Source organism: Rhinolophus sinicus, chromosome 3 (assembly GCF_057876585.1).
Source record: "Rhinolophus sinicus isolate RSI-liver-muscle chromosome 3, RSI-T2T, whole genome shotgun sequence".
In the NCBI taxonomy this organism is placed as follows: Eukaryota; Metazoa; Chordata; class Mammalia; order Chiroptera; family Rhinolophidae; genus Rhinolophus; species Rhinolophus sinicus.
The window spans coordinates 65962081-65987620 of NC_142503.1; the positions used below are offsets into that span (position 1 = coordinate 65962081).

Consider the following 25540-nt stretch of genomic DNA (forward strand, 5'->3'; position numbering starts at 1 on the left):
TGCTGAGTTAAAGACAGACAGCAAAAGACAGATGCAATGTGATTTCACTTTTATGTGGAATCTAAAGAACAAAATAAACAAGCACACAAAACAGAAACAATCTCATAGATACAGAGAACATTTTGATGGTTACCAGACGGTAGGGGGGTTGGGAATGGGTGAAAAAGAGGAGAGGATTAAGAAGTACAAATTGGTAGTTACAAAATAGTTATGGGGTTGTAAAGTAAAGTACAGGGAATATAGTCAACAATATGGTAATAACTATGTATAGTGCCAGGTGGGTACTAGACTAGTCAGGGGGATCACTTCTTAAATTTTGTAAATGTCTAACCACTATGCTGTACACCTGAAATTAATATAATATTTAATGTCGACTGCAATTGAAAATTAAAAAAGGAAGGTGAAGGGGGATAAGAGGTTCAAATTTTCCACATATAAAACAAATAAGTGATGGGGATGTAATGTACAGCACGGGGAATATAGTCAATAATATTGTGATAGCAGGTACAGTGTCAGATGGTTGCAGGACTTATGGTGATCACTTCTTTAGGTATATAAATGTTGAATAACTATTGTGTACACTTGAAACTGATATAATATCGTATGTTAGCTATATTTTAATAAAAGATTTTTTAAAAGCATAAGGCAAACTACATGAAGAAAAGGTTGATGCACCTGAAATATTTAACTTTGATATGAAATTTTAGGACAGATTTATGTATAAAAACATCAAAAAATGAATCATTAGCTTGGGAGAGGAAAAAAGGGAAATAGATTCAGAGAAGATATCTGGCAGATTTCAAATATATCTATATTTTATCTCTCAAAAATATGTATAACTTTATGGCAAAATGTTATTTTTTTACAAAGTTGATGCATTGATGTGAATTATGCTGTTTTCTATAATTTCTTCATTTTATGCTTAAATAGTTTATACTAAAAAAAATAGAAGAATGTTTAAGAGACATGGCAGATAGAATGTGAGGGCCACCACATATAAAATAGGAGTTCTAGAAGGAAATGCTAGAGCATATAGACGAGTGATGTATTCAAAGAAATAATCACTGAACACTTGCTAAAATTTATGAAAGACATGAATCAAGATTTAAACACCTTCTCGTGAATTCTCACATATATTCACTTCTCTTAAAGAGCAATTGAGCTTGTGTTGACATCTTTTGGGCTACAATTTGTATCAAAAGAATAAAAATGGCTGGGCTAGGATGGAACAAATTTATTATGAAACTTTAATACCAACAATTCAATATTCTTATCTGCATGTCAGTTAACAAATAAAAATTAAGCCATTGGTGAAATTCCTTTTTAAAAGCACACTGTTCTATGTTATACAGTATAAATGGCATTATTTTATAATATAATATATGGGATAGCAATCATTTTCTTCTGTGTGCTAGTAGATAATTGACTTCATTGTTAAACACTGATGGTCAAGGTATGATCCAGATTTTGGTATCTACACAATACATATAAGTTAGACAAGTATTTGATAATTTATTTTACGTTTTGCTTACCACTGAAAACCCAGACTACATGAGAATAAACTTCTCCTTTTGTTAATTGGTTTTCTTTTTTGAGCCATAACATGGACCACGGCTTCCCAAACTATGACCCACAGGCCAAATCTGACCCATCATCTGTTAGTCCACCAGTTAACAACAGCTTTTTTATTTTTAAATGATTAAAAATATATTTTAAAGAGTAAATTTTCTGACATGTAAAAATTAGGTGAATTTTAAAATTCAGTATTCATACATAAAGTTTGTTTTTTTTAACACAGGCACATTCATTTATGTATTATTTATTGCTACTTTGTTGCAGCAGAGACTGTAGGGAGTGCAAAGCCTAAAGTATTAACTCTCTGGCCATTTACAGAAAAGTTTGCTGATCCCCTGATATTGACTATACATGTATGTCTCAAAATGCTCTAACTGATGTGCAGGAAGGAAAAAAGGTATATTGCAAATAATTTATACATTAATGCTGGTGTACACACTGCTTTATTCACAGAGAACAGTTATGTAGAAAATATGACATTCAATCATGATTTAGCACTGAATTAAATTGTGAAGATTATTAATAATAATTTAATTGTGGTGATGACTATAGCTCCTTTCTTCATGTTATGTGAAGAATAATGCATAAATAAATGACTCTGCTGTTACATCCCACAGCTTTTTGGAGTTTTTGAAAGAAGAGATGAAATCAAAACACTTCACCATGATACCGAAAATGCCAGTAAAGATAGTATTTTTAGTTTTATGTTGTGTTATTCTAGTGAATTGCCAGGATCTAACAGTTCAAGACCAAAATCACACAAGTTTTTATGTTGAAAATACTGTGTAAATTTTCCTCAGGAGACAAAATTGTGGTTTAAATTCTTGCATTGCTGAGTTTGACTTTTTGCACGTGCTTTATTTTTTCGTTTTCATTCTTCAGAGAATGAAATCAATGATACACTATTGTGCAAACTTTGGCTCCACCTAAATGCTAAAACAAAACATAAGGAAATGCTCCAAAGCTAAATGAAACCTGCAGGTTTGACTGTATATGTGAAAGCAATCAACGTTAGGGATATTTATTGTTGCCGTTGTTGTTTTTTGTGTGATGACGCATTTACACATGTCCAACACAGTGGCAAAAGTCATCTTCAGTGAGCAATTGCTCTTTAACATCGAGGTTCTTGTTCAGTACAAACATGGAAAACTGATTGTCATAAAACAGTTGCTTGCGTTCTCAATGATACACAAATGTGATTTTCTAATCCAATTGAAATAGAGATCAAGATAAAAATTCCCCCAGATATGGAGCCTTCTACATTACCTTCACGAAGACTGTACACACTGTCATTCCTCTCCATAGTTTAAAATAAAGACTGTTAATGTTTTAAGTATTGTTCCCCTTTTTAAAATTGTGATAAATTCTTGGTTTTTGATCTGCCTAAAAATTGGCCTCTATGATTGTGGGGACAGAGCCCCAGAGAGCAGTTTCCAGGCTCTCGGCCTCATGTGGAAAGGTGCTGGCTCGGGTAGTAGATGGCCATCAGCTGTGGCTAGTTGGCCGTCAGCTGTAACCATTGAGCCATTGGCCACTAATATAACTGCCACAGTTATGTTGGGGAGTAGAGTCGAGGGGAGTCGAGAAGAGTAGATCAGTTGGCAGAAAGCGGACAGCAGGTAGCACGTCATGTGAATCCAGCCTCCAATGAGACTATAGTGATATGACTCCCCCATCTATGGCTCCGTGGGTGTTTCTTTTTGGCCTTATCATATCCTGCGTTCTTATGTGGGGAGCGGGAGCAGAGACCCCGCAGGCCGCCCCGTGTGACAATGATCATATGAACAATAATTAGAAAAAGATGTGGATTAATAAACACATTGATTTGGAGAAATAAGTTTCTTTCTTGGGCCTTAAAATAATATGTTTACTAAGATAGAAATCAAATTTGGGGACTGCATACTTCTCAGTGTTCATCACGTGTTCTCATCTCAATTGATTTCAACGGTCCAGAGGTAAGAACAGTCCTGTGTTTTCATTTGCTTTAAGCTAGTTAGGGCAATGACCTTCCCATCGGCTTCTATGAAGGCCTTTCTAAGGAGTACGTGCACATGAGTTCCAGATCCTCATTTCATACGTAGTATTTCCTAAAATTGTTCTGTCTGAAGCCATCCGTGGGGTTAAAGATTATGCTGGTTTTCCTTTCCCACTCCCTCTTCGTAATTGTTCTCCTGATTTACAAATGAAATGCTTCTCCCTGGCCCGTCCCTAGTCTTACCGTGGATAAGTGCCCTGATTTGAAAAACTTCGGGAACCTCCAGCCTTGGGACAGTTCAAAATATTGCTTAAGCAAGTGAAGGACTAACAGATGGGTAACAATCATTTTACAAATCAAGTAGTTTTCAATTTTTTTCTTACCACAAAATAGGAGGATCTATCTAATCCAGTCATCAACTAACAGATCATTAAAACATTTCTGATTATCAATCACTAAGTCACTTTTGGCATATCACACAGGAGGAGTTCAAGTTTGTCAGAGTAACAGACATAACGCTGATGCTGAATCCTATCTCATTCTAAAATAAATACATCCTTATCCATCTCATCCATACCTACATTTTAAATACAACTTCACTTTTCAGGTTTAATAATTAACAATGTTTATAATATATTCATAATAAATTAGTAATAACTAATAATTACAGTCACTTGAAAAATTTTAAAACTATATTTCTATATATATATATATATATATATAGTTGTTGTTGTTAGTTTGTTTTTTTCAGAGAAGTATGAGAGGGAGATCCAAAAAACCCTACAGGTTATATATATATATATATGGAAAATGTATATATGTATGGAAATGGAATTTATATACAAGTTAAGAAGAAATTCAGGAAAAAATTTTCAATTACTAAAGAAAGCTTTCCATATAATTTTGTAGGGGTCAAAAAAGTGGTATTTAATTAATTAAATACAAAAAGAGGCCAGGCAGAGCCAGGGAAGAGGGGCACCACCCACAGAAGTACAAGTCCCTTGGGGTCCTCCCTCTCCTGCACCCCACCATATCATTTTTAAATGGACGGTGATGGGAATCAAATTGCTGTGGTATTTAGATTTCTTTGGCTATATGGAAAAGGTGATATAAATTTCATATTTAAATGTCAATATTTAAAATACACGAGAAATTATATCCTTTGTTATAGCATAGAAAAATTATGTACTTATGTTGAGAATCTTTAGATATCAACTTAAACTGTTTGAGGCGATTCATAACTTTTGAAATTACTTTGGAAGTCTGAGAGCAAAAATTTTGCAGACACCTGTCAAAGGTGGTTCAGTTTAATGGGTGGGTTCATACTGCCCTCTGATGGTTATAAGTGGTTAGAACACATAAAGTGCAAATTCGGACATAATGACATTTTGGAAATACAGGAATTCCATTTCCTTTTGTTGCACTGAATAAATAGCAACTTGTAGAGATGATTATATCTCTAATATAGTCACAAGTTTTATGAAATTTTAATGTAGTAAGAGGATTTTGAAAATTAGGGTTTTACAATGAATCAAAAAGTCAGCTTGTTCACCTTTAATTATTGTAACTTGGCATTGACCAAGCAAAAGATTTTTGCTTTCCAGAGACATCCAGACAGTACTAAAGAGTCCAGAGACATGACATGTATACTCCATTAACGGAATGAAAAATCGGCCCGTAGGTTCAGGTTGTTCTCAGTGCAATGGTGGAGGTTCAGTTTTGTGTAAATCTCCTCGTAGTGTCCTTTCTCCTTGGCCACCTCTGCCCCCAGGGACTCCATGCCCTGATGCTGTAAGTAACTAGGATGTCCATTATGGAGAGAGTGTGGCATAGTGGAAAGGGCAGGGGATAATGAAATTGGAAAAATCTATATCTGAATTTTATCCCCACCGGTCACTAGCTGTGATCCGGGGGGAATCTTGGTCAGTTTCCACAACAGTAAAATGGTTAAAATAGTGGCCTAATAGGAGCCATGTAAAACCATAAAAGCACATAGATAAGGTGCTTAATAATAGCAACCAACTGTAATTATTGTTATTTTATACATTTGAAAGATAAGCAGGTCTGTCCATCTGGAGGATACAGAAGATAGTTCTCTCTCTCTCTCTCTCTCTCTCTCTCTCTCTGTGTGTGTGTGTGTGTGTGTGTGTGTATACACAAAGGGTACCACACATACACACACACACACACACACACACACACACACACACACACGGTGCCAAAAAAAAAAGTATACATATTTTAAGAAAGGAAAATTGAATTAAAATTGTAATACTCAATATATACTGATAGCAAAAGATGAATACAAGTCACGTTTGACTTCTGCAATGACAAGAGGTGCTCAAAGTGGTTACCATCAGCGTCCGGACACTTCTGATTATGGCAAACCAGTGCTTGAGCAACGTTGACCAAAATGTCCACTTGTATACATTTTTTTGGCACCCTCAGTAATAGGAAAAATACTTTGGAACCCTCTGCGTTCTTAGAGTGAGAAAAGAGGTGACAGTTTCAAAAGATATCCTATATATGAGGAAAGTTCATTGCAATGGAGCAAAGGTATGCGGGGCCCAAGGAAAAGAAGAGAAAGGAATCTGCGAGTCTTACAGCAGCTAGTCACTAGTAAACCTCTATTCTTGCCCTCTTCTTTCTACAATAGCAAGACTATCTTGAATTCCATACTAAGTATAAATTATTTGTTAATCTAAATGCCAAAATTACTGAAGAAATATATACATGAGGTGGTGTTTTATTTTTGTTTGCGTGCATTATTTTCACATCATTTAGTTAGAATAAAACCATAATTAACTAGATTTCTATTTACAAGAAAATAAGTTAGAAACTGAGGTGAGGAGGAATGGTTTGAGGGAGGAAAATGAGTTGCTAAAAATTAAACAACATTTGAGGTGCTAGAAGACAACCAGAATAAAACGTCCAATAAGCCTCTAAAAACAGCACTCTAGGGTTTGGGGAGGTCACCATTGACAATGGTGTGGAAACCATCCACTGCAACATAAAACACAAAGCATGAAAGTTGATGAGGTTGCCAAAGGAGAATGTGTGACAAGAAAAAGAAGAGCTTGGTGCATTTTTTAAGGGTTTCAAACCGAGAAAGAGGTCTAATATAAAGAGGTCTAAGATAAAACACCCACTATGTAGCAGGCACTATTGTTTGCCTCTCAGTAGCATTTTTCCTCTTTCATTCTTGTTTTCCAAGCCCCAGTTTATTCCATTTTGCCTCACTTCACTAAGGGAAGGGTGAGCTACTGCAGGCTCCAGGGGTAAATCCTTATTGATCTAAGCCAATCATTGTGCTCCGTTCCTCTTCCATCGACTGGTTTCAGCACATACACAGACGAAGTCTAACAATTAAGTTCATGAACTAGTTGCAATGATGTTGCTAACCTATTTATTTATTTTTTTACAGGACTTTATTGGGGTACAGTGTGTACTTCCAGACCTGTTTTCCAAGTCAAGTTGTTGTCCTTTCAATCTTAGTTGTGGAGGGCGCAGCTCAGCTCCAAGTCCAGTTGCCGTTTCTAGTTGCAGGGGGCACAGCCCACCATCCCTTGCAGGAGTTGAACCAGCAACCTTGTGGTTGAGAGGACGCGCTTCAACCAACTGAGCCATTCGGGAGGCAGCTCAGCTCAATGTGCCATGTTCAAGCTTAGTTGCACTGCCCACCATCCCTTGTGGGACTCGAGGAATCAAACTGGCAACCTTGTGGTTGAGAGCCCACTGGCCCATGTGGGAATCGAACTAGCAGCCTTAGGAGTTAGGAGCATGGAGCTCTAACCGCCTGAGCCACCAGGCCGGCCCTGCTAACCTATTTTGATATCAGAGGAATTATTCATTATGATTTTGTACCAACTGAACAAACAGTTAACCAAGCTTACTATTTGGAAGTGCTGAAAAGGCTGTGTGAAAAAGTTAGATGAAAATGACCTGAACTTTTTGCCAACAACTCATGGCTCTTGCATCACGACAATACACCAGCTCACACGACACTGCCTATGAGGGAGTTTTTAGCCAGTAAACAAATAACTGTGTTGAAAAAACCTCCCTACTTACCTGATCTGGCCGCCAATGACTTCTTTCTTTACCCGAAGATAAAGGAAATATCGAAAGGAAGACATTTTGATGACATTCAGGACATCGAGGGTAATACGATGACAGGTCTGATGGCCATTCCAGAAAAAGAGTTCCAAAGTTGCTTTGAAGGGTGGACTAGGTGCTGGCCTCAGTGCATAGCTTCCCAAGGGGAGTACTTTGAAGGTGACCGTAGTGATATTCAGCAATGAGGTGTGTAGCACTTTTTCTAGGATGAATTCATGTACTTAATTGTCAGACCTCGTATGTATACACAGTTCTGGCCAATGAATTATGAAGGGAAACCTGCTGTGGAGACTTCTAGGAAAGATATCTTTGCTGCTAATGAAAAACATGTGAGAAGAGGAGCTTCCAATATCCTGTGGGATGTTGCTCCTCTTTGAACTGCAGCAGCCAGCTTGCAGTGAGGAAGGAAACCAGCTCAAAGATAGCAGAGGCGAAAGTGGGAGGCATCTGGGTTCTTGATTACATCATTGAATTGTTGATTAACTACTCTAGAGATACGTACTTCAGGACTGTGGGAGAAAGCTTCATGTTCAAACCAGTTGAGTAAGAATTTCTGTTACTTTACTTGCAGCCCAACGTGCAAATTAATACATAAAATACAGTCAGTGTCTTAAAATCAAGGAGGGCAAGGATCATCGGTGTCAAAGTTCCCGATAATTCAACAAGAATAAGAAGAAAAAGAGTCATTAGTCTAGAACCAAACTGAAAGTGAAAAAATTAACATCTTTAATTTTGTTTAATCTGCATGTGGTATATTTAATGCATGTAGCTTAGAAGGGCATTTTAATCATACTTGAGTGAATAAATAAAATATTTTGTATCAGTCAGCGTTTAATCAGAAAAGAAGAAAAACTAGGAGATAGATGGTGGATAGATAGATAGATAGATAGATAGATAGATAGATAGATAGATAGATAGATAGATAGGGAGACAGATAAAGTAAAGGGATTTGGTACAGGAATATGACCATATTGATGGTGGGAGCTGGTTAAGTCATTTGTATAAGGCTGTTGACCTCGCATCTGATGCTGCAGCTTGAAGTCCATGCAGCAGACATTTGGGAAAGGAAGATGCGGTGTAAAGTGAGGAAGAGCAAGAACAATCCCAAACTCACAAGCACAAGCTGGAGACCACAAGAACAGCCTAACAAATGTGTCAATTCTTGTTGCCTTTCACCTTAATGGAGTGAGTGTTCTGCAAGAACGAGGGCCCATCATTAAGCCCAGGAGTCAGAGAAGCTGACTCCAGGGGAGGTAGGGACTGTGCAGTCCTGGCCACTGCCACACACTAAGAGGTGAGTCACCACCAGATAAGCGACAAGATGTATATCGCACAAATGGCTGCTTCTTCACTTCTGCCCTCCAAATCCCCCACAGAATTCTCCCTTGTGGCTCACCTTAACTGGCAATGTACAGGGAAGGGAATTCTGGGGAATGTAATATAGCGTAGCCAAACTGACACATTACAAAGTCACCAAAACTTGCCAGTCTCTTAAGAAAGACATAGAATCTATATCATCATGGTGTTACTTTTTTGTAATCTAACAGAATGGCCTTTGGAGAGAACATTTAAATATTTATATTCATCCTTACCAAACTCTTTTAATAGCATCTGCTTTGCAAAATACTTGTACTTGGTCGGGCATCCTATTTCAATTAGAAGTTATAAATAAGAGAGCTTATAAATAAGAAATTATAAATAAGAAGAATAAGTAAGAGTACACTGAACTGTATTCTGAACTTGGTGAATATGCAAATAGTGAGAATGCACAATCTGAAAGCTGTTGCTTTTACAGACCTATATTTCTTGCTATGATGGCAAGAAACTTCTACCAAAATGCCATCCTCTAGTTTCAATTTTGCCCAAATTGATCAAAAGTACTATTGTCCCCACCCAGATTTTAGTCCATAATGAGGGTCCTGTAGGAACAAAGTAATGTGAAAAATAATTCTTTAATATCTGAAAAACCTATTTTGCAAACACGTTTTCCTGTGTTATAATTGAACCAAAGAATCAGCAGCAAATAAATTACAGATGTGTTCAGAACTATATATTTAATAAAGGCAAAGGTAAGAAATATGTATTTACTACTGAGTTCACCAAGAATTAACCTGTATCCACATGAGTGGGTAAGTTTAACTCTTTGTGTCTCTATTTTCTTACATACTAAGTAAAATAAATAAAGAAAATTTTAAGATTAATTTCTGACTCTGATTCTATATAAATAAAGACCTCTAAATATATCTGTATATTTAGTCCCAAAATATTTAAGGAATATAAAATAAAACTATTTACAATATGAAAATACTTCCACTAATTGCTCTGACATTGGCATAAATATACTATAAACATATCATTGTAACAGATGCATTAACTATTTAATAACGATTTGCATAGACCAAAAAAGACATAAATCTAACCAGAGAAATTCTGCATCAAATATAGCACACATTTTTCTTTGTATATTTTTAATTTGTATTAATTACAAACCTTATGATCCAAATAAATAGATATATAAAGAAAAAAATGTATTTGCCTAAAGATACATAAATTTCCACATCAGCTCAGAACAGCAAAGAGGGTAGATTTGTCCTACTACATAGTAACACTCTTGTGATACAATAATAATAAGGCGTCAGACAAGTGGAAGATTGAAACAAAATAGAAAGCACAAATTTGAACTCACATACATGAGTATACACAGAAATTTGAAATATGTCAAAGGTTATACAACAAATCAATAGGAATAGGAAAGACTGTTATCAGATAGTGTTAAGGAACAAGTTCACGGTATGGAGAACAATTCGCTTATATTCTTACCTAAAACCATAAACAGAGTAGCCTCCAAATTAATTAGAAATTTAAATGTGGAATCTATATAAAAATGAATAGAAAATAATATAGGAAAATATTTTGTGACCAAGTAGCAATTAAAGGACTTACTCAAAAAAGTACAGGCCATACAGCAAGGAAAAATAATGGATATGATTATCATTAAGAATTTTTGTTCAATAAAATATCTTTTACAATATTTTAAACCAATAAGGGACTAATTTCCTGGCATTCCAAAGGAGTCAGTAAGAATCAACAAGAAAAAGAGAGAAGCAATAGAAAAATAGACAAATTATATGAACAGGCAGAAGAAACTCAGAAGAAACACAGAAGAAACTCAAATGAATATGAGATATGAAGAGATGCTCAAACTCACTGCTAATCCAGAGAAATGCAAGCAAAAACAAAAATGAGAATTTTGAAAATAGCATATGAAAAGATGCTTAATACCCTATGTCATTGAGGGATTGCAAATTAAAATAACAATGATATCCCACTACACACCTATTAGAATAGCCAAAATCCAAAACACGGACAGCATCAAATGCTGGAGACACTACAGAGCAACAGAAACTCTCATTCATTGCTAATGGGAGTGGTACAGCGACTTTGGAAGATACTTTGGCAGTTTCTTACAAAACTAAACATACTATTACTATATGATCTCTGGTATTTACCCAAATGAGTTGAGAATTTATGTTCACACAACACCCTGCACGTAAATGTTTATATGAAGGCTACATTCATAATCGTCCAAACATGGAAGCAACCAAGATATCCTTTGGTACATCAAGGGACAAGTAAACTGTTACACCTAGACAGTGGATTATTCTTCGGCACTAAAAAGAAATTAGATATCAAACCATGAAAAGATATGGAGGAAAATAAATGCATGTTACTAAGTGAAAGAGGCCAGTTGAGAAGGCTACATACTATATGATTCCAACTGTATGACACTCTGGAAACAGCAAAACTATGCAGATTTAAAAGCACCAATAGTTGTCAGGGGTTGGGGGAAAGAAGGAATGAATAGGCAGAGCATAGAGAAATTTTAGGACAATGAAACTATTCTGTATGATATTGTAATGGTGAATACATTTTATTATACATTCGTCAAAGTCCTTAGAATATATACCACTAAGAGTGAATGCTAATGCAAATTATGGACTTTGAGTGATAATGATATATCAATGTAGGTTCATTGATCCTACAAGTCCAGGAAAGTGCAGAGTCCCAAACAAAATAAACCCAAACAGGCCCACAGGAAGACACATTATAATTAAAGTGGCAAGGGTTAAAGACAAAAAGAAAACCCTAAAGGCAGCAAGAGAAAGGCAACTAGTAACTTATAAGGGAGCTCCCATAAGATTGTCGGTTGATTTCTCAACAGAAACTTTGCAGACCAGAAGGGATTGGCACAAAATATTCAACATGATGAAAAGCAAGGATCTGCAACCAAGATTACTCTACCAAGCAAAGCTAGCATTTAAAATCAAAGGACAGATAAAGAGCTCCCCTGACAAGAAAAAAGCTAAAGGAGTTCATCACCAAACCAGTATTACAAGGATTATTAAAGGGGCTTCTTTAAGATGAAAAAGAAAAGATCAAAATTATGAATAGCAAAATGGCAATAGCTACCTATCTATCAACAATTACTTTCAATGTAAATGGATTAAACGTTCCACTCAAAGACATAGGAGGACTGAATGGATAAGAAAACAAGACCCTGGGGTGGCTGGATGGTTCAGTTGGTTAGAGTGTGAGCTCTGAACAGGGTTGCCGGTTCGATTCCCACATGGGCCAGTGACCTGCTCCCTCCACAACTAGACTGAAGACAATGAGCTGCTGCTGAGTTGCCAGAGGGGCAGCCAGATGGTTCAGTTGGTTAGAGCGTGAGCTCTCAACAACAAGGTTGCTGGTTCAATTCCCTCATGGGATGGTGGGCTGTGCCCTCTGAAACTAAGATTGAAAATGGCAACTGGATTTGAAGCTGAGCTGTGCCCTCCATAACTAGATTGAAGGACAACGACTTGGAACTGATGGGCCCTGAAGAAACACACTGTTCCCCAATATCCCCCAATTAGATTTAAAAAAAAGAAAGAAAACAAGATGCCTACATATGCTGCCATATGCTGCCTATAAGAGACTCACTTTAGATTGAAAAACACACACAGACAAAAAGTAAAGGGAAAAAAGATATTTCATGAACAAACAAACAAAAACTGGGGTAGCAATGCTTATACTAAACAAAATAGACTTTAAAACAAAGGCTATAACAAGAGACAAAGAAAGACCCAGTAATCCTACTTCCTGATATTTATCCGAAGAAACCCCAAATGCTACTTCAAGGGGACATGTGCATTCCTGTGTTCATTACATCATTGTTTACAATGGCCAAGATCTGGAGGCAGCCTGGGCATCTGTCAATGGAAAAATGGATAAAGAAGAGGGGGTACATATATACAATGGAATATTGCTCAGCCATGGAAGGGAAACTGTTCTTGCCACCTGCAGAGGCGTGGATTTACCTGGGGGCGGGGGGGATATTGTGCTGAGTGGAGTATGTCAGACAGAGAAAGACAGATGCAATGTGATTTCACTTACATGTGGAATCTAAAGAACAAAATAAACAAAACAGAAACCAACTCATAGATACAGAGAATATATTGATGGTTGCCAGATGGGAGGGAAGTTGGGGGAGAGTAAGAAAGGGAAGGGATTAAGAAGTACAGATTGCTTGTTACACAGTAGTCAAGGGGAAGTATCGTATAGCATGAGGAATATAGTCAATAATATTGTAATAACTATGAATGGTGCAGATGGGTACTAGTTTTGTTGGGGTGATAGATGGTAGGGGGTGGGGGGCAGGGTGAAAAAGTTGAAGGGATTAAGCAGTACAAACTGATAGTTACAAAATAGTTATGGGGATGTGGGGTAAAGCATAGGGAATATAGTCGATAATATGGTAATAACTATGTATAGTGCCAGGTGGGTACTATAATAGTCAGGGGGATCATTTCTTAAATTATACAAATGTCTAGCCACTATGCTGTATACCTGAAATTAATATAATATTTAATGTCAACTGTAATTGAAAAATTTAAAAAGGGGGAAAAGGTGAAGGGGAATAAAAGGTCCAAATTCCCAGGTATAAAACAAGTAAGTCATGGGGATGTAATGTGCAGCATAGGAAATATAGTCAATAGTATTGTGATAGCATGGTACAGTGTCAGATGGTTGCTGGAATTATCATGGTGATCACTTCTTTACGTACATAAATGTTGAATAACTATCGTGTATGCCTGAAACTAATATAATATTGTATGTTAGCTATATTTTAATAAAAATCTTTAACAAAAAAAATTTTTATTTTGGCATAAGGATATATAGTCAACAGAACAGAATAGAATGTCCAGAAATAGACATACACATGTGGTCAATTGATATTTTATAAAGAGGTCAAATAATTGAGGGAAAGCTTACACTTTTTAATAAAAGATGCTGGAGAAACTAGATATCCATAGAGGGGGAAAAAATGAACCCCAACTCTTACCTCACTTCATACAGAAAAATCAACTTGAAATGGAACCGTGACCTACATATAAGAGCTAAAACTATAACTCTTCCAGAGAAAAAACACAAGAAAATCTTTGTGAACTTAAGGCAGACAAAGGTTTCTTAGTAGATGGGATACAAAATGTATGGAATATTAAGGGGGAAAAAAAAAAGGAAAATGGACTTGATAAAAATCTAAAACTTTTGCTCTTTGAAAATTACTGTTAAGAAAAAATAACGCCAATTATTTGGAGAAAATATTTGTATACATATATATGATAAAGAATAGGTATTCAGAACACTAAAATGCTTATGGAGGATATTGATAATGGAGGAGGCTGAGCATGCGTGGGGGCAGGGAGTCTATAGGAAATCTCTGCAGCTTCTACTCCATTTTGTCGTAAACCTAAAACTGCTCTAAAAAAATGAAATCCTTTAAAAAATACAACAGAAACAAAAAAGCTTATAACTCAATAACAAGAAAACAAACCACCCAATTACAAAATGGGCAAAAGATTTGATAGGTACTTCACATAAGACACATAAATGGCCAAAAAAATACATGAAGAGAAATTAATATCATTAGTCACAAATAACATGCAAATAAAGCCATAATGTGGCTGCATTACACAACTATTATGATAACTTTTAAAAAACTGACAATAGCCAGCACTGGCAAGAATGAAAAACAACTGGAAATTTTGTATGTTGCAAAATAGTATGGCTATTTCTGGCAACAGTTTGGCAGTTATTTTTCTTTTTTCTTTTCTTTTGATTAAAGTTTATTGGGGTAACAAATGGGTAGTAAAGTTACATAGGTTTCAAGTGTACAATTCTGTAACACATCATCTGTATATCACATTTTGTGTTCACCACCCAGTCAGTTCTCCTTCCATCACCATCTATTTGATCCCGTTTCTTTAAAAACTCAGTAAGTATTTACTATACGACTCTGCAATTCTTTCCCAAAGTATTTACTCAAGAAAACAAAACATGCACAAAACAAATTGTAAAGGAATGTTCTTAGAAGTTTTATTCATATTAGCTAAAAACTGGAAACCAGTGAGTAGCATATCCACACAATGGAAAATCACACAGCAATAAAAAAGGAATGAATTATGGATATAGACAACAACATGAACTAATCTTAAAAACACTATGTAGAGCAAAAGAAGTCAGACAAAAGAGTGCATACTGTATGATTTCATTAATTTACTTATTAAACTAGTTAGATAAATCTAATTTGTAGTAATTTAAAGCAGATCAGTAAGTGGTTTCCTGGGCCACAGTTTAAATATGAGGATTGTCTGTGAAGGGCACAATGAAAACTTCTGGGGTGATGGAAATAGTCTACATCATAATTATGTCAGTGTATGCACTTTTCAGATCTCACCAAACTGTACATGTAGAGTGCATGCAATTTATTATATAGTAAAGTTGAGTAAAAAAAAATCCACCCATTTGAGAGTTTCCCTTTTAGGATGTAAATAACGAAGATAACATTCCTCTTATCCGTTAACAAGAAAAAGATGGTTAATCTAAATAATCATCATTTTCCTTGAACCTGTCAGAGAGCAGAGGTCACCATGCAACCAAGCGAGCTAAATTCTACAGAATGACAAGACTCTCCAAAAGCTGATATACATGAACCATATACTATATTTGACATAGTATGACAGGAAGAGAGAGGGCACAAAGAAGGTAAGAATAAATCAGTTAAATTTTAATAAATTCTTAAAGGCTGACTGTGGGCTGGTGCTGTAATTTGCAAATGCAGTGAAAACACAGGAGTGTTGCAGGAAAATTTAAATTTTCAAGGGAAACACAGTAATAATGTCCACTGGTAAAAAACAACTTAAGTACCAGCCTGAGATAATTCAGTTTCATCATTAGATTCTTTTACAACACAAAGCTATCTTTTGATGTTTGATAAAATCAAGTACTGTGAGAAAAACAGGTAATGAGGATGGCAGTCTCCAATCTGATTCCATGATTTAGGAAGTTGCACACATCACATGAATAAGTACTTATGGTTCTTTTATGAATAAAAAACAAATTATCATTTTTCTTTTAATTCTCAGAAAACTGTTAGAATGGAACTTCTTTAAGAAGATAAAGGTCATCTACAAAAAAACCTACAGCTAATACCATACTCAGTGGTGAAAGATTGAATTCTTATCTCCCCCCACCCCAGACAGGAATAAAGACACTCATTCTTATCAACGTATTACATTAAGGCAAGAAGAAAAGGCAGAAAGATTGTGAAGATATAAATAAAACTTTTTTCATAGAAGATATGTTACGCTATGTAGAAAATCTCAAAGAATCTGGAACAAATTATTAGAACTCAGTAAGTATAGCAAGGTCACAGAATAGCGGTCAAATCTAAATATCAGTGAACATTTAAAAATTGAAATTAAAAATAATTTATAATAGCAGGAAAATATGAACTACTAAGGGGTAAATGCAACAATATATGTGCAAGATTCATTCAATGAAGAAAACCACAGCACACTGATGAGGGAAATTAAAGACCTAAATAATGGAGATACATGCTGTGGCCATAGACCAGAAGTTTCAATATTGTTAAACTGTCAATATTCTCCAAATTGATTATAGGTTCAGTATAACCTCAATCAAACTCTCAGCAGGATTTCTGGTAGGAATTGACAAGTTGATCCTAAAATGTATGTGGAAAAGCAAAGGAATTTAGAAGGACCAAACAAATTTGAAAAATAAAATTTAGAACTCATATTACCCAATTTCATCTACCCATACTACTTAATTTAGTATAAAGTACAGTAATCAAGATAGTTTGCATTGACACGGGGACAGAAATATAAATTAATAGGACAGAATACGGAGCCCAGAAATAAACCCACACATATAGACAACTGATTTTCAAAAAGGTGAAATAGAAACTCAGTGGAAAAGAATAGTCTTTTCAACAAATGGTGCTGGAAAAATTAGATATACATATCCAAAATACAAAAACAAAAACAAACCCCCCTCCACACACAACTTTGATCCGTACTTCACACTATATACAAAAACCATAGACTTAAATTCAATTCCTAAAAATGTAATCCTTCTAGAAAAAAACACGAGAAAAATCTTTGTGACCTCAAGTAAGGCAAAGATTTCTACACACACAAAAATGAACCATAAGAGAAAAAAACGGATAAAGTGGAATTTATAAAAAATTTAAAAATTCTACATTTCAAAAGACACCTTTAAGAAAATGAAAAGACAAGCATAGCCTTAGAGAAAATGTTTGCAGTTAATCTAATAGATGACTTGTATGAACAATTCTATTTTATAAAATTGGAAAAAAATTTAAGATACTTTACCAGAGAGAAGGATGTCAAACAAACACATGAAAAGATGTTGACTATCAATAGTCATTAGGGAAATGCAAATTAAGTTACTACACACCTATCAGAATGGTTAAAATGGAAAAAACCTCCAATACAAAATGCACATGGATGCAGGGTAATAAAAACTCTCATCTGTAATTGGTGGGAAAGTAACATGGTATACCCACTTTGGAAAACAGTTTGGTAGTTTTTATAAAGTAAAACTTTATTATACAATCTAGCACTCCAACTCCAAAATATTTACCGAAGAAAAATTAAAATGTCTACCCAGAGACCTGTACTTGAAATGTTTATAGTATCCTTATTCATAATAGCCAAAAGATTGGAAACTCAGTTGGTGAACGGATAATCAAATTGTAGTATATCTAACACCAAGACTACTACTAAGAAATAAAAAGGAATAAACTAATAATAAATGCAAGAAAAAGATGAATCTCAAAAACATAATGCTAAGTAAAAGGCAGGCTCAAAATCCTAAATTCTGTATGATTCCTTTCATATAACATTATGGAAAAAGTAAAACACTACGGACAAATCAGTAGTTGCCATCAGATAGATTGGAAATATTTGGCATCTTAAGTACATTGGTGGTTGCATAACTGTATAATGTCGAAGTTCACCATACTGTATACCTGAAGTGGATTAATTTACCTTATGTAAATATGACTTAAATTTTTAAAATGGGAGAGTATTTTTTGCTATTTCACTTTAAAAACATTGGAGATGCAACATATTTCTCTTACACTACAGCATCTTTACAAGTTGTCTTTTCTTCACTTGGAAATAGGAAGATAGTGTATCATGCTATCTAAAAACATATTTTTTTACAAAAGATAAAATACAAAACATTTTGTATTTTCCTATTACATACCACATCTCTGAATCTCTTCACAAAGTATACTTCCTAAGTAGCCATAAATTACAGAAACCAATTTTTCATTGATACGAAGTATAAATGTATTATTTGTAACTGTAATTAATCTCTACTATTCAAGTCAATAAAATAAATATTAAAATCATATTACTTAGGGCCTTCCTCTGCTAGTTTTAATTCCTAGACTTCGGTGTTTCTCTGTTTCTCAGGTACCTCAGGTGATTCTTACTAGTCAAGTTTAAAAACTGGAAGATAGTAAATAGACTCTACTAATAGTGATACTATTGATAAGGCATACAAAACTTTCCAATAACATTAACAAATCAGGTTAACAACGGCAAGACAAAAAATTTGGTAATGCAGGCCATTTATGGGACATAGCATTCCTGGGAAAGATACCAAAATAATGAAAAAATAAAATGCAATTGGTATCAGCACTGTTTTAGTTAACTGGGGATAAAGCTGTGAACATAAACCAGTCCTTGCCCTAATGAAGCATACATTCTAGTGAGGAAGCAGTCAGTAATGAATGAAAAAAATAAAGACAAGTATTGGTAAGTGCTAGAATAAAAAGCAAGATAAGAAATATAAAAATGATAGGGGCGTGAGTACTCCTAACCACTTTCGGCTTGGTACTGCCTGATTGGAATCAACTTTTGTTCAAATAAACTCTTAAAAATTTTAATATGCCTCAATTTATCTTTTAACAGTTCTAGTGTCAGAAGAGGAAACCAAACTAGACTCTCTTCTCCCCCCAACCCCCCAAGAACAATAAACAACCAGGCAAAGGTAACTGCTGAGCCATTTGAGCTCGCTGCTTTCTCGCTGCCTCTGGAGACGGTTGGTGGATAAATGCCTCTTGAATCCTGGATGCTAGCTCCACGCTTTTGTATTATGAGTTTTCAGACCTTGAGCATTTCTTTTTCCAGGCAGAAACTGGAAATGGGCTGTAGTCAGACTGGGTCCAGGGTCAGACTGTGTCCGACTTAAGCTGAACTGGGTCCTGTGTGAGGCTTCAGGTAAATAAAACCGTGTTATGGCTCAACAAGCAGGTTAACCTTATAAGATTATCTGTGATTACAGTGGCCACGGTGATGAACTTTTAACCTAGAACTGTTAATTAAACAAGAAGGCTATTAGACTAAGGTGGTTCAAATGTCATGGAGGCCTATGTAAGCAAACCAAAATCTGAACCTGTAAATGCCTCAAGGTTACAACGTCTATACACTAAGGACAACCAATCACTAACAGCTAACTAACTAGGCTTTTAAGTTTAGCCAATCAATAATTTCCTTGCTTTGCTTAGACCTTTTCTCTATAAAAGTCTCTCCCTGAGCTTGTTGGTGGAGCACTCCTAATCACTTCTGGTTTGACTTTGCCTAATTCTAATGGATTTTTGCCCAAATAAACTCTTAAAATTAAAAAAGAAAAAAAGAAAAAAGATAGGGGCAAGATGGTAATTTGGAGAACTGAGATGACATTTGAGTGGGGACCTCAATTAAGTGAAGGAACGAGCTTTCTACAAATCAGGGATGAAAGCATTCTTGATGGAAGGAACAATACTAAGACCCGGAAGTGTTTTTTGGTGTATTCTAAGACCAATGGGAGTAGCATAAAGGAGGCGAGAACAGAAGTACCTGGGGGAAAGCGTCATAGATTAGAGAGCTATGAACATGAATCCAGTCACTTATCAAAGACTATGGAACACTGCAAGTTTTTTTTTTTTAATGTCATTGGTGAGGAAGTGTTGAGTCTGGTTTTAAAATTTTAAGATTAGATACCTATTAGACACTAAATGGAGATGAGTTCAGGGGAGTGACTGAAGCTGAAGATTTTCCACAAATGGAAAAAAAAAAATAGTAAAGCTGTTGAGACAGAAGACAGAAATCAAATGTCATATGTGCAATACCATAGAAATTCTAGAAAGTAAAAAGAACCGGGCAAAGGCAAAACCTGAGCAAAGACTCAGTACAGTGCAACTGCTTGAACACAAGGCAAAGATTTAAAAAGAAAAAAACAAGTAAAAATGCCAGTTCAGTTACACAGTTCATTCTACACATGGGAAACTTAATAGTTGTCTACATTAATGAAATTACAATGCAACCCACACTTCTGCCAGATAAAGCATATAATGAATGCAATCAATATCCTTAGCTCATTTAATAGAATCATTATGAGTTGTTGTTTTTTCTGTTTACACCTCTTTAATGTTTAGATCAAGACTTAAATGTAGAGTGGGGTATGACATTAAAAGCATCTCATTCATTTGGGACTTTGAACTACTAATCCTGTTTTAAATATATATATTTTTTAAACTGAAGGACAAGGTGGCTAATGGTCTTTTAGGATAGAAAATCTGACACATGAAGCCCCATCAGAGAATTTATATAGATCCTTAAAAAAAAATCTGAAAAGTATTTTTTTAAATCCTACTTTACCAAGAAATCTCACCTTTCATTCTTGGACATGGCTATCATTTCCTATCCCTAGGTTTTTATAAAGAGTCCAAAGATTTTCTGTAATAAAATCAACATACTAGGTTCAAACAAACAAAAAAGTAAAGCATAGTGTTCTACAAAATCACTATAGCTAATGCCAGGTGAAAATAGAATTTCAATTGAGCTCTTTTCTTTTAAATATTTTAAGTTACATACCTTAAGAATTTTAACACAATTTTTTTACGTTTTTGTCCCAAGATTTTTGTTGTTGCACTACTGCCTAGTGCCTCCCCTCAACATGCTCCACCCATCACAAATCTTGCAAAAAGTGCTGCAATAATATGTAAGTTTTGTATTTTTAAATGGAGTCTTAAATTTAAGTAATCTGTTTGAGGTAGCTAGATTAATATACTTAAATATATCAATTCTGAGATATTTTAAATTATCTTTTGTTATTTGCTAAAAAATAAACTACTCAAAATTTTAACAATAAGCCACATTTACCAGTTCACACTTGAGTTTCACATGAAGCTGGGATAGAAAAAACAAAATCCCATATTTAAAGATTAGTTGCTTTTCCATCCTTCTCCCTCAACCCCCCCCCCCCCAAAGCTATCATAATTATATAAACCTATGGAAGTTACGTATGGTCCAAAGGTCTTTCTAATCAGGAAGAGTAGTGCAGTGTAAAGACAAGAATTATGCCATTTACCCCACTACATGTTCCTCATAAATCTAAGAAAATGTAATCTGTGTAAATCAGCATATAATATACACAGCCCTTTCATTAACTACAAAAACAGATTACAAAAGGAATATTATCACATGTGTAATCTATTACATTGTATACAACTAACGGGTCTAATTTTATTAAGCCACTCACTCGAAAATTAGTGAATGAATCATTCGCACTCGTTTTCCACAGCTTTTCAGTCTGAAAATTATTTCTAACATATCCTAAAAAAAATATTATCTTTATAAGCAAACAGGCCATTGCTTTTAGTAAGAATCATTTATTGTATATTATTAAAGTGGAGGGTTAATTGGTACAGTACTATGCATAATCTCTCATCCTTGAAAAATTAAACACAAATGGATAAAAAAAGCAAAGCAGAATGAGCATGTAAAAGACAAAAATTAAGCATATTTTATAGAGAATGTTCTGTTATATATATGTACTTATGTTCTTCTCCGTTGTGTCATAACTTTATGGCTTGTTCCTTTTCTATTTAATTGTTGACTTCTTACAAATAATGAACATATTTTCCATCAATTAATAAATGTTACATACAGTTTTCGATTTTTCATTCAACTCATTAGTTGACTGAAACATACAACTAAATGTAGCATTGTTAAGAAAGTTAGAGCCCATTCCATTGTCTCAAAAAATGTAATACTGTTCTCTTATAATTTGCACAATAGGATATAATGCAAATATCCCAGCTAGAAAGTGATGAAATGCCAGCCCTGATCTGTTTTTTGTGTTAATTTTTTTGAGCATTACAATTTTTGTTGTTAAATGTTATCTTGTGGAATAAAATAATTATTCTAAATGTGAAAAAGCTTAAAAATTATGTACTGGTACTAAATTATTTTATCATTTTTATACTTAACTATAAATTAGATATTCTAAAATTGACTTATTCCTCATGTTATCTGATATACCAGGAAAAAACAGATCACCATTCTTCATGGTAACTACTGAAAGGAGGAATCACTGCTTAAAACAAACAAAAAAATGGAAACAAAGCTTTGTTTTGTACCCAAAGAGTACATTTTAGACCTAATCGGATAAAAGGAAAATATTTTAAAAAATACATCTATAAACAAATTTCTGTCGATTGCTTCCAAAGCTAAATCAATAGGGACACATTTAAGAATATTATTGAAACATATCAATATATTTATCAGTTACGATTCAAATTTGTTATATCACAGCACACATCCAAGAATGTATGCTACATGAGTCAAAAATTCCCACTGAACATAACAAAATAAAAATCTGTGAATAAATATAAGGCATTCTAAAATAATATCTGCAGAAAACCAGAGTCCAACAAAAATTTCTATGATCTAAATTTTACTTCATAGATTCATATAGTCTTCAAAATAGATTTAGTTGTAGTGCTACACATTATTAACTATATTCAACTGCTTACCAAAATATCCTTTGCTGGCAGCTAAATGTTACTACTTAAAAAAAAAAAAAGTTAAGTGCTTGAGGGAATAAGAATGCAGCAGAAAATTACAGGAGCCCACATATCCTTTTTCTTAAATTTAATTTGTCATATATAAGGTTTTTATATACAATCAGTGTGCATTGTAACAGTTTATATTAAAAGTCAATCAAGTTTATCTAAAATGTTACCTGGCTGCATAGCACATTTGACATTATTGCCCACATGGAAAGGGAAAACAAATGGATTTACAATAACGTTTGGCTGTTTTGGATTCTGAAAAGTGTTCATACACCTACCCTTTTAAACCAAATGCATCTGAAAATGTTTCCAGAGCATGCAGTTTAGATTTGACATATTATCTCACCACTTTGTTACTACAAACACAATATTGACTAAAAAAGAAAAAAAGAGAAAGAAATAACATGTATCTAATAAAATAGTCAATATAAAAAGAGGACTAATGGAATTAAGTGGCCCCTTTCCCCATTTTTTACATTCTAAACAATGATTCCATCAAGACAAATCATTAAAAAGTGTTATTACACTGATTTTCTTTTTTTAAAAAATGATAAGAAGGCCTGAGTTGGTAGGGAAAGGAACAGTCAAAAAAAGCCTGAGAAGGGAAAGGAAGTAAGGAAAGCTCATTTAATCCATTTACAATAATTTACAGTCATTTTTTTGTGTGTATGTAAAAAGGCATAATAATAGATCACAAACAGGAAATTCCTGGCTATTTTACAGATATAAGTACAGAATTTAAATATTCAAGCTTGTGATGAAAAGCGGCAAGGTGGTCGCAGTGTACAATGTAAACAAGTAGCTTTGGAAAGTGAACAAAGTCCTTGAGTGTTTTTTCTTTATCAAGAAAAGAACTCTCTTTCATTCCTTCCTGAAACATGATCACAGGTCAGAGTAAAGTTCATATACAAACATAATTTAAATGGAGGTCAGTCTAAAATCACTGACTTAAAAAGTTTCATCCAGCCTATATGGAAGGGCAGTGTTGAGGTCCCTGTAATAGTAAACATTTTCCATTTCTTTAAAAAAGAAAAAAAAAAAAAAAAGCACTACAATATTTGTAGTACAGTGCAGCATAATCCTTAAATATAAAAATATTTTCTCTTCTGTTGGGATAATAGACCTTGCATCCTGGAAAGAAGTAACAATACTGCTACTGATAGAAGATCTGTTTATATCTTTCAAGTCATGTAAGGCAATTACTGTGTTGGTTTATGATATATGGCTAAAAGAAAAGTCCAGAAAGACAAAAATAGCAGTTTTTGTTATGTTTTCCGACCACTCCAGGTATGCTCAGGTGTACTTTTGTGTTCAGCTGAGTGTTCAAATGGAGACCTGGAGCCATAAGGAGGCCTCTGATCTAGTGGTGATCTCGGCCCACTACTGGAAGCTCTGTGGTCCATTTGCCAATCTGAGTGATACCTATAATCCCTGGAAGATTTATGGTGTGTATATTCAGAACTTGACCGATGATCTGAATGAGAACGGTGATCAGAATGAGAACGATGATCAGAATGAGATCTATCTTTCAAACTTGCTTCCAAATTTGACCTGTGATCTCTACTCCTGTGATCATCCAGTTTTCTGTGTTTCTCTCTATCACTGTAATATCTAATAAAAAAGAAATTAGGAATTTTAGTTACATTATGAGTGCAAATTAAATGTTTCCAAATAAAATCTAATTAAAAAATAAAACACAAAAAGACTTTAAAGCATACTTTTAATTGTATAGAAGCTCAGTGCTTCATTATAAAACTTCATAAAGTGAGCTTAAATCACTGGTAATATCTCTGCATGCCTTTGGAAAAATCACTTGATTCATTAAACTAAAGTGAACCATACAGAGCACCTGAGATAGCATCTAATTTCACATGCCCATTTATATTGGTTGTTAAAACTTCTTATTTTATGCATCATTTGTATTAATGCATCTTAATTACATGGAAGTTGGAATTAAGATAACTACAACTATCTAGAATACCCTTGAAATCAGGTCCTTTTTATGAGCCTGTAAACAGAAAAAAAAAGAAAAAGAAAAAAAAAACCTCTAAAATGCAGTTTATGAAATAATTTGTAAAAGAGAAACTTAATTGGTTTAGTGATGCCTTTTAAAAGCTTTCCTTAGGTTTGATTAGTTATATAATAAGACTTAACACATGAGTCTTTATTGCAATGCTCCATACATAAATGTGGCAGTCTACTAAAAAAATAAATAATTATGAGTTTAATGAAAAGACATATCTAAAATGGTTGCCTTTTCAAATAAAATACATTGAACATAATTTAATGTTTTTTGGTTCATGAAAGGTCGTTCTCATAAACAATATAAATTAGTTCTATAAACCTGTGAAATTGTAAATATTTACTACTATAAATAACGCTTTTTCTTTTCATTTTGTGCCCGTTTCTAATTTTAAGAGCCATTCTACAATTGATGTGTTTATAATGTGACAGTGCTTCTCAGAGAAAAATTACGAAATGAGCATAACTAAAATACAAAGAAAGTCTAATTTATTTCTGATCTTTTATTCTTTTTATTTTGATTTTAGTAATCATCATTAACTAATGAAAATATTCCTTTACTAATAAAATAAAATGTATTC

General features: G+C 34.3%; 1 protein-coding gene across 1 annotated transcript in view; it reads right to left on the reverse strand.

Moving 5' to 3' along the window:
- Positions 1 to 24148: 24148 nt before the first annotated feature.
- CHD1 (chromodomain helicase DNA binding protein 1) overlaps positions 24149 to 25540 on the reverse strand; it is a 72749-nt gene continuing 71357 nt past the window's right edge. Inside the window, exon 36 of the mRNA XM_019727925.3 lies at positions 24149 to 24548. Coding sequence (XP_019583484.2) covers positions 24203 to 24548 — 346 coding nt within the window. The 3' untranslated portion in view covers positions 24149 to 24202. The remainder of the gene's footprint in view (positions 24549 to 25540) is intronic.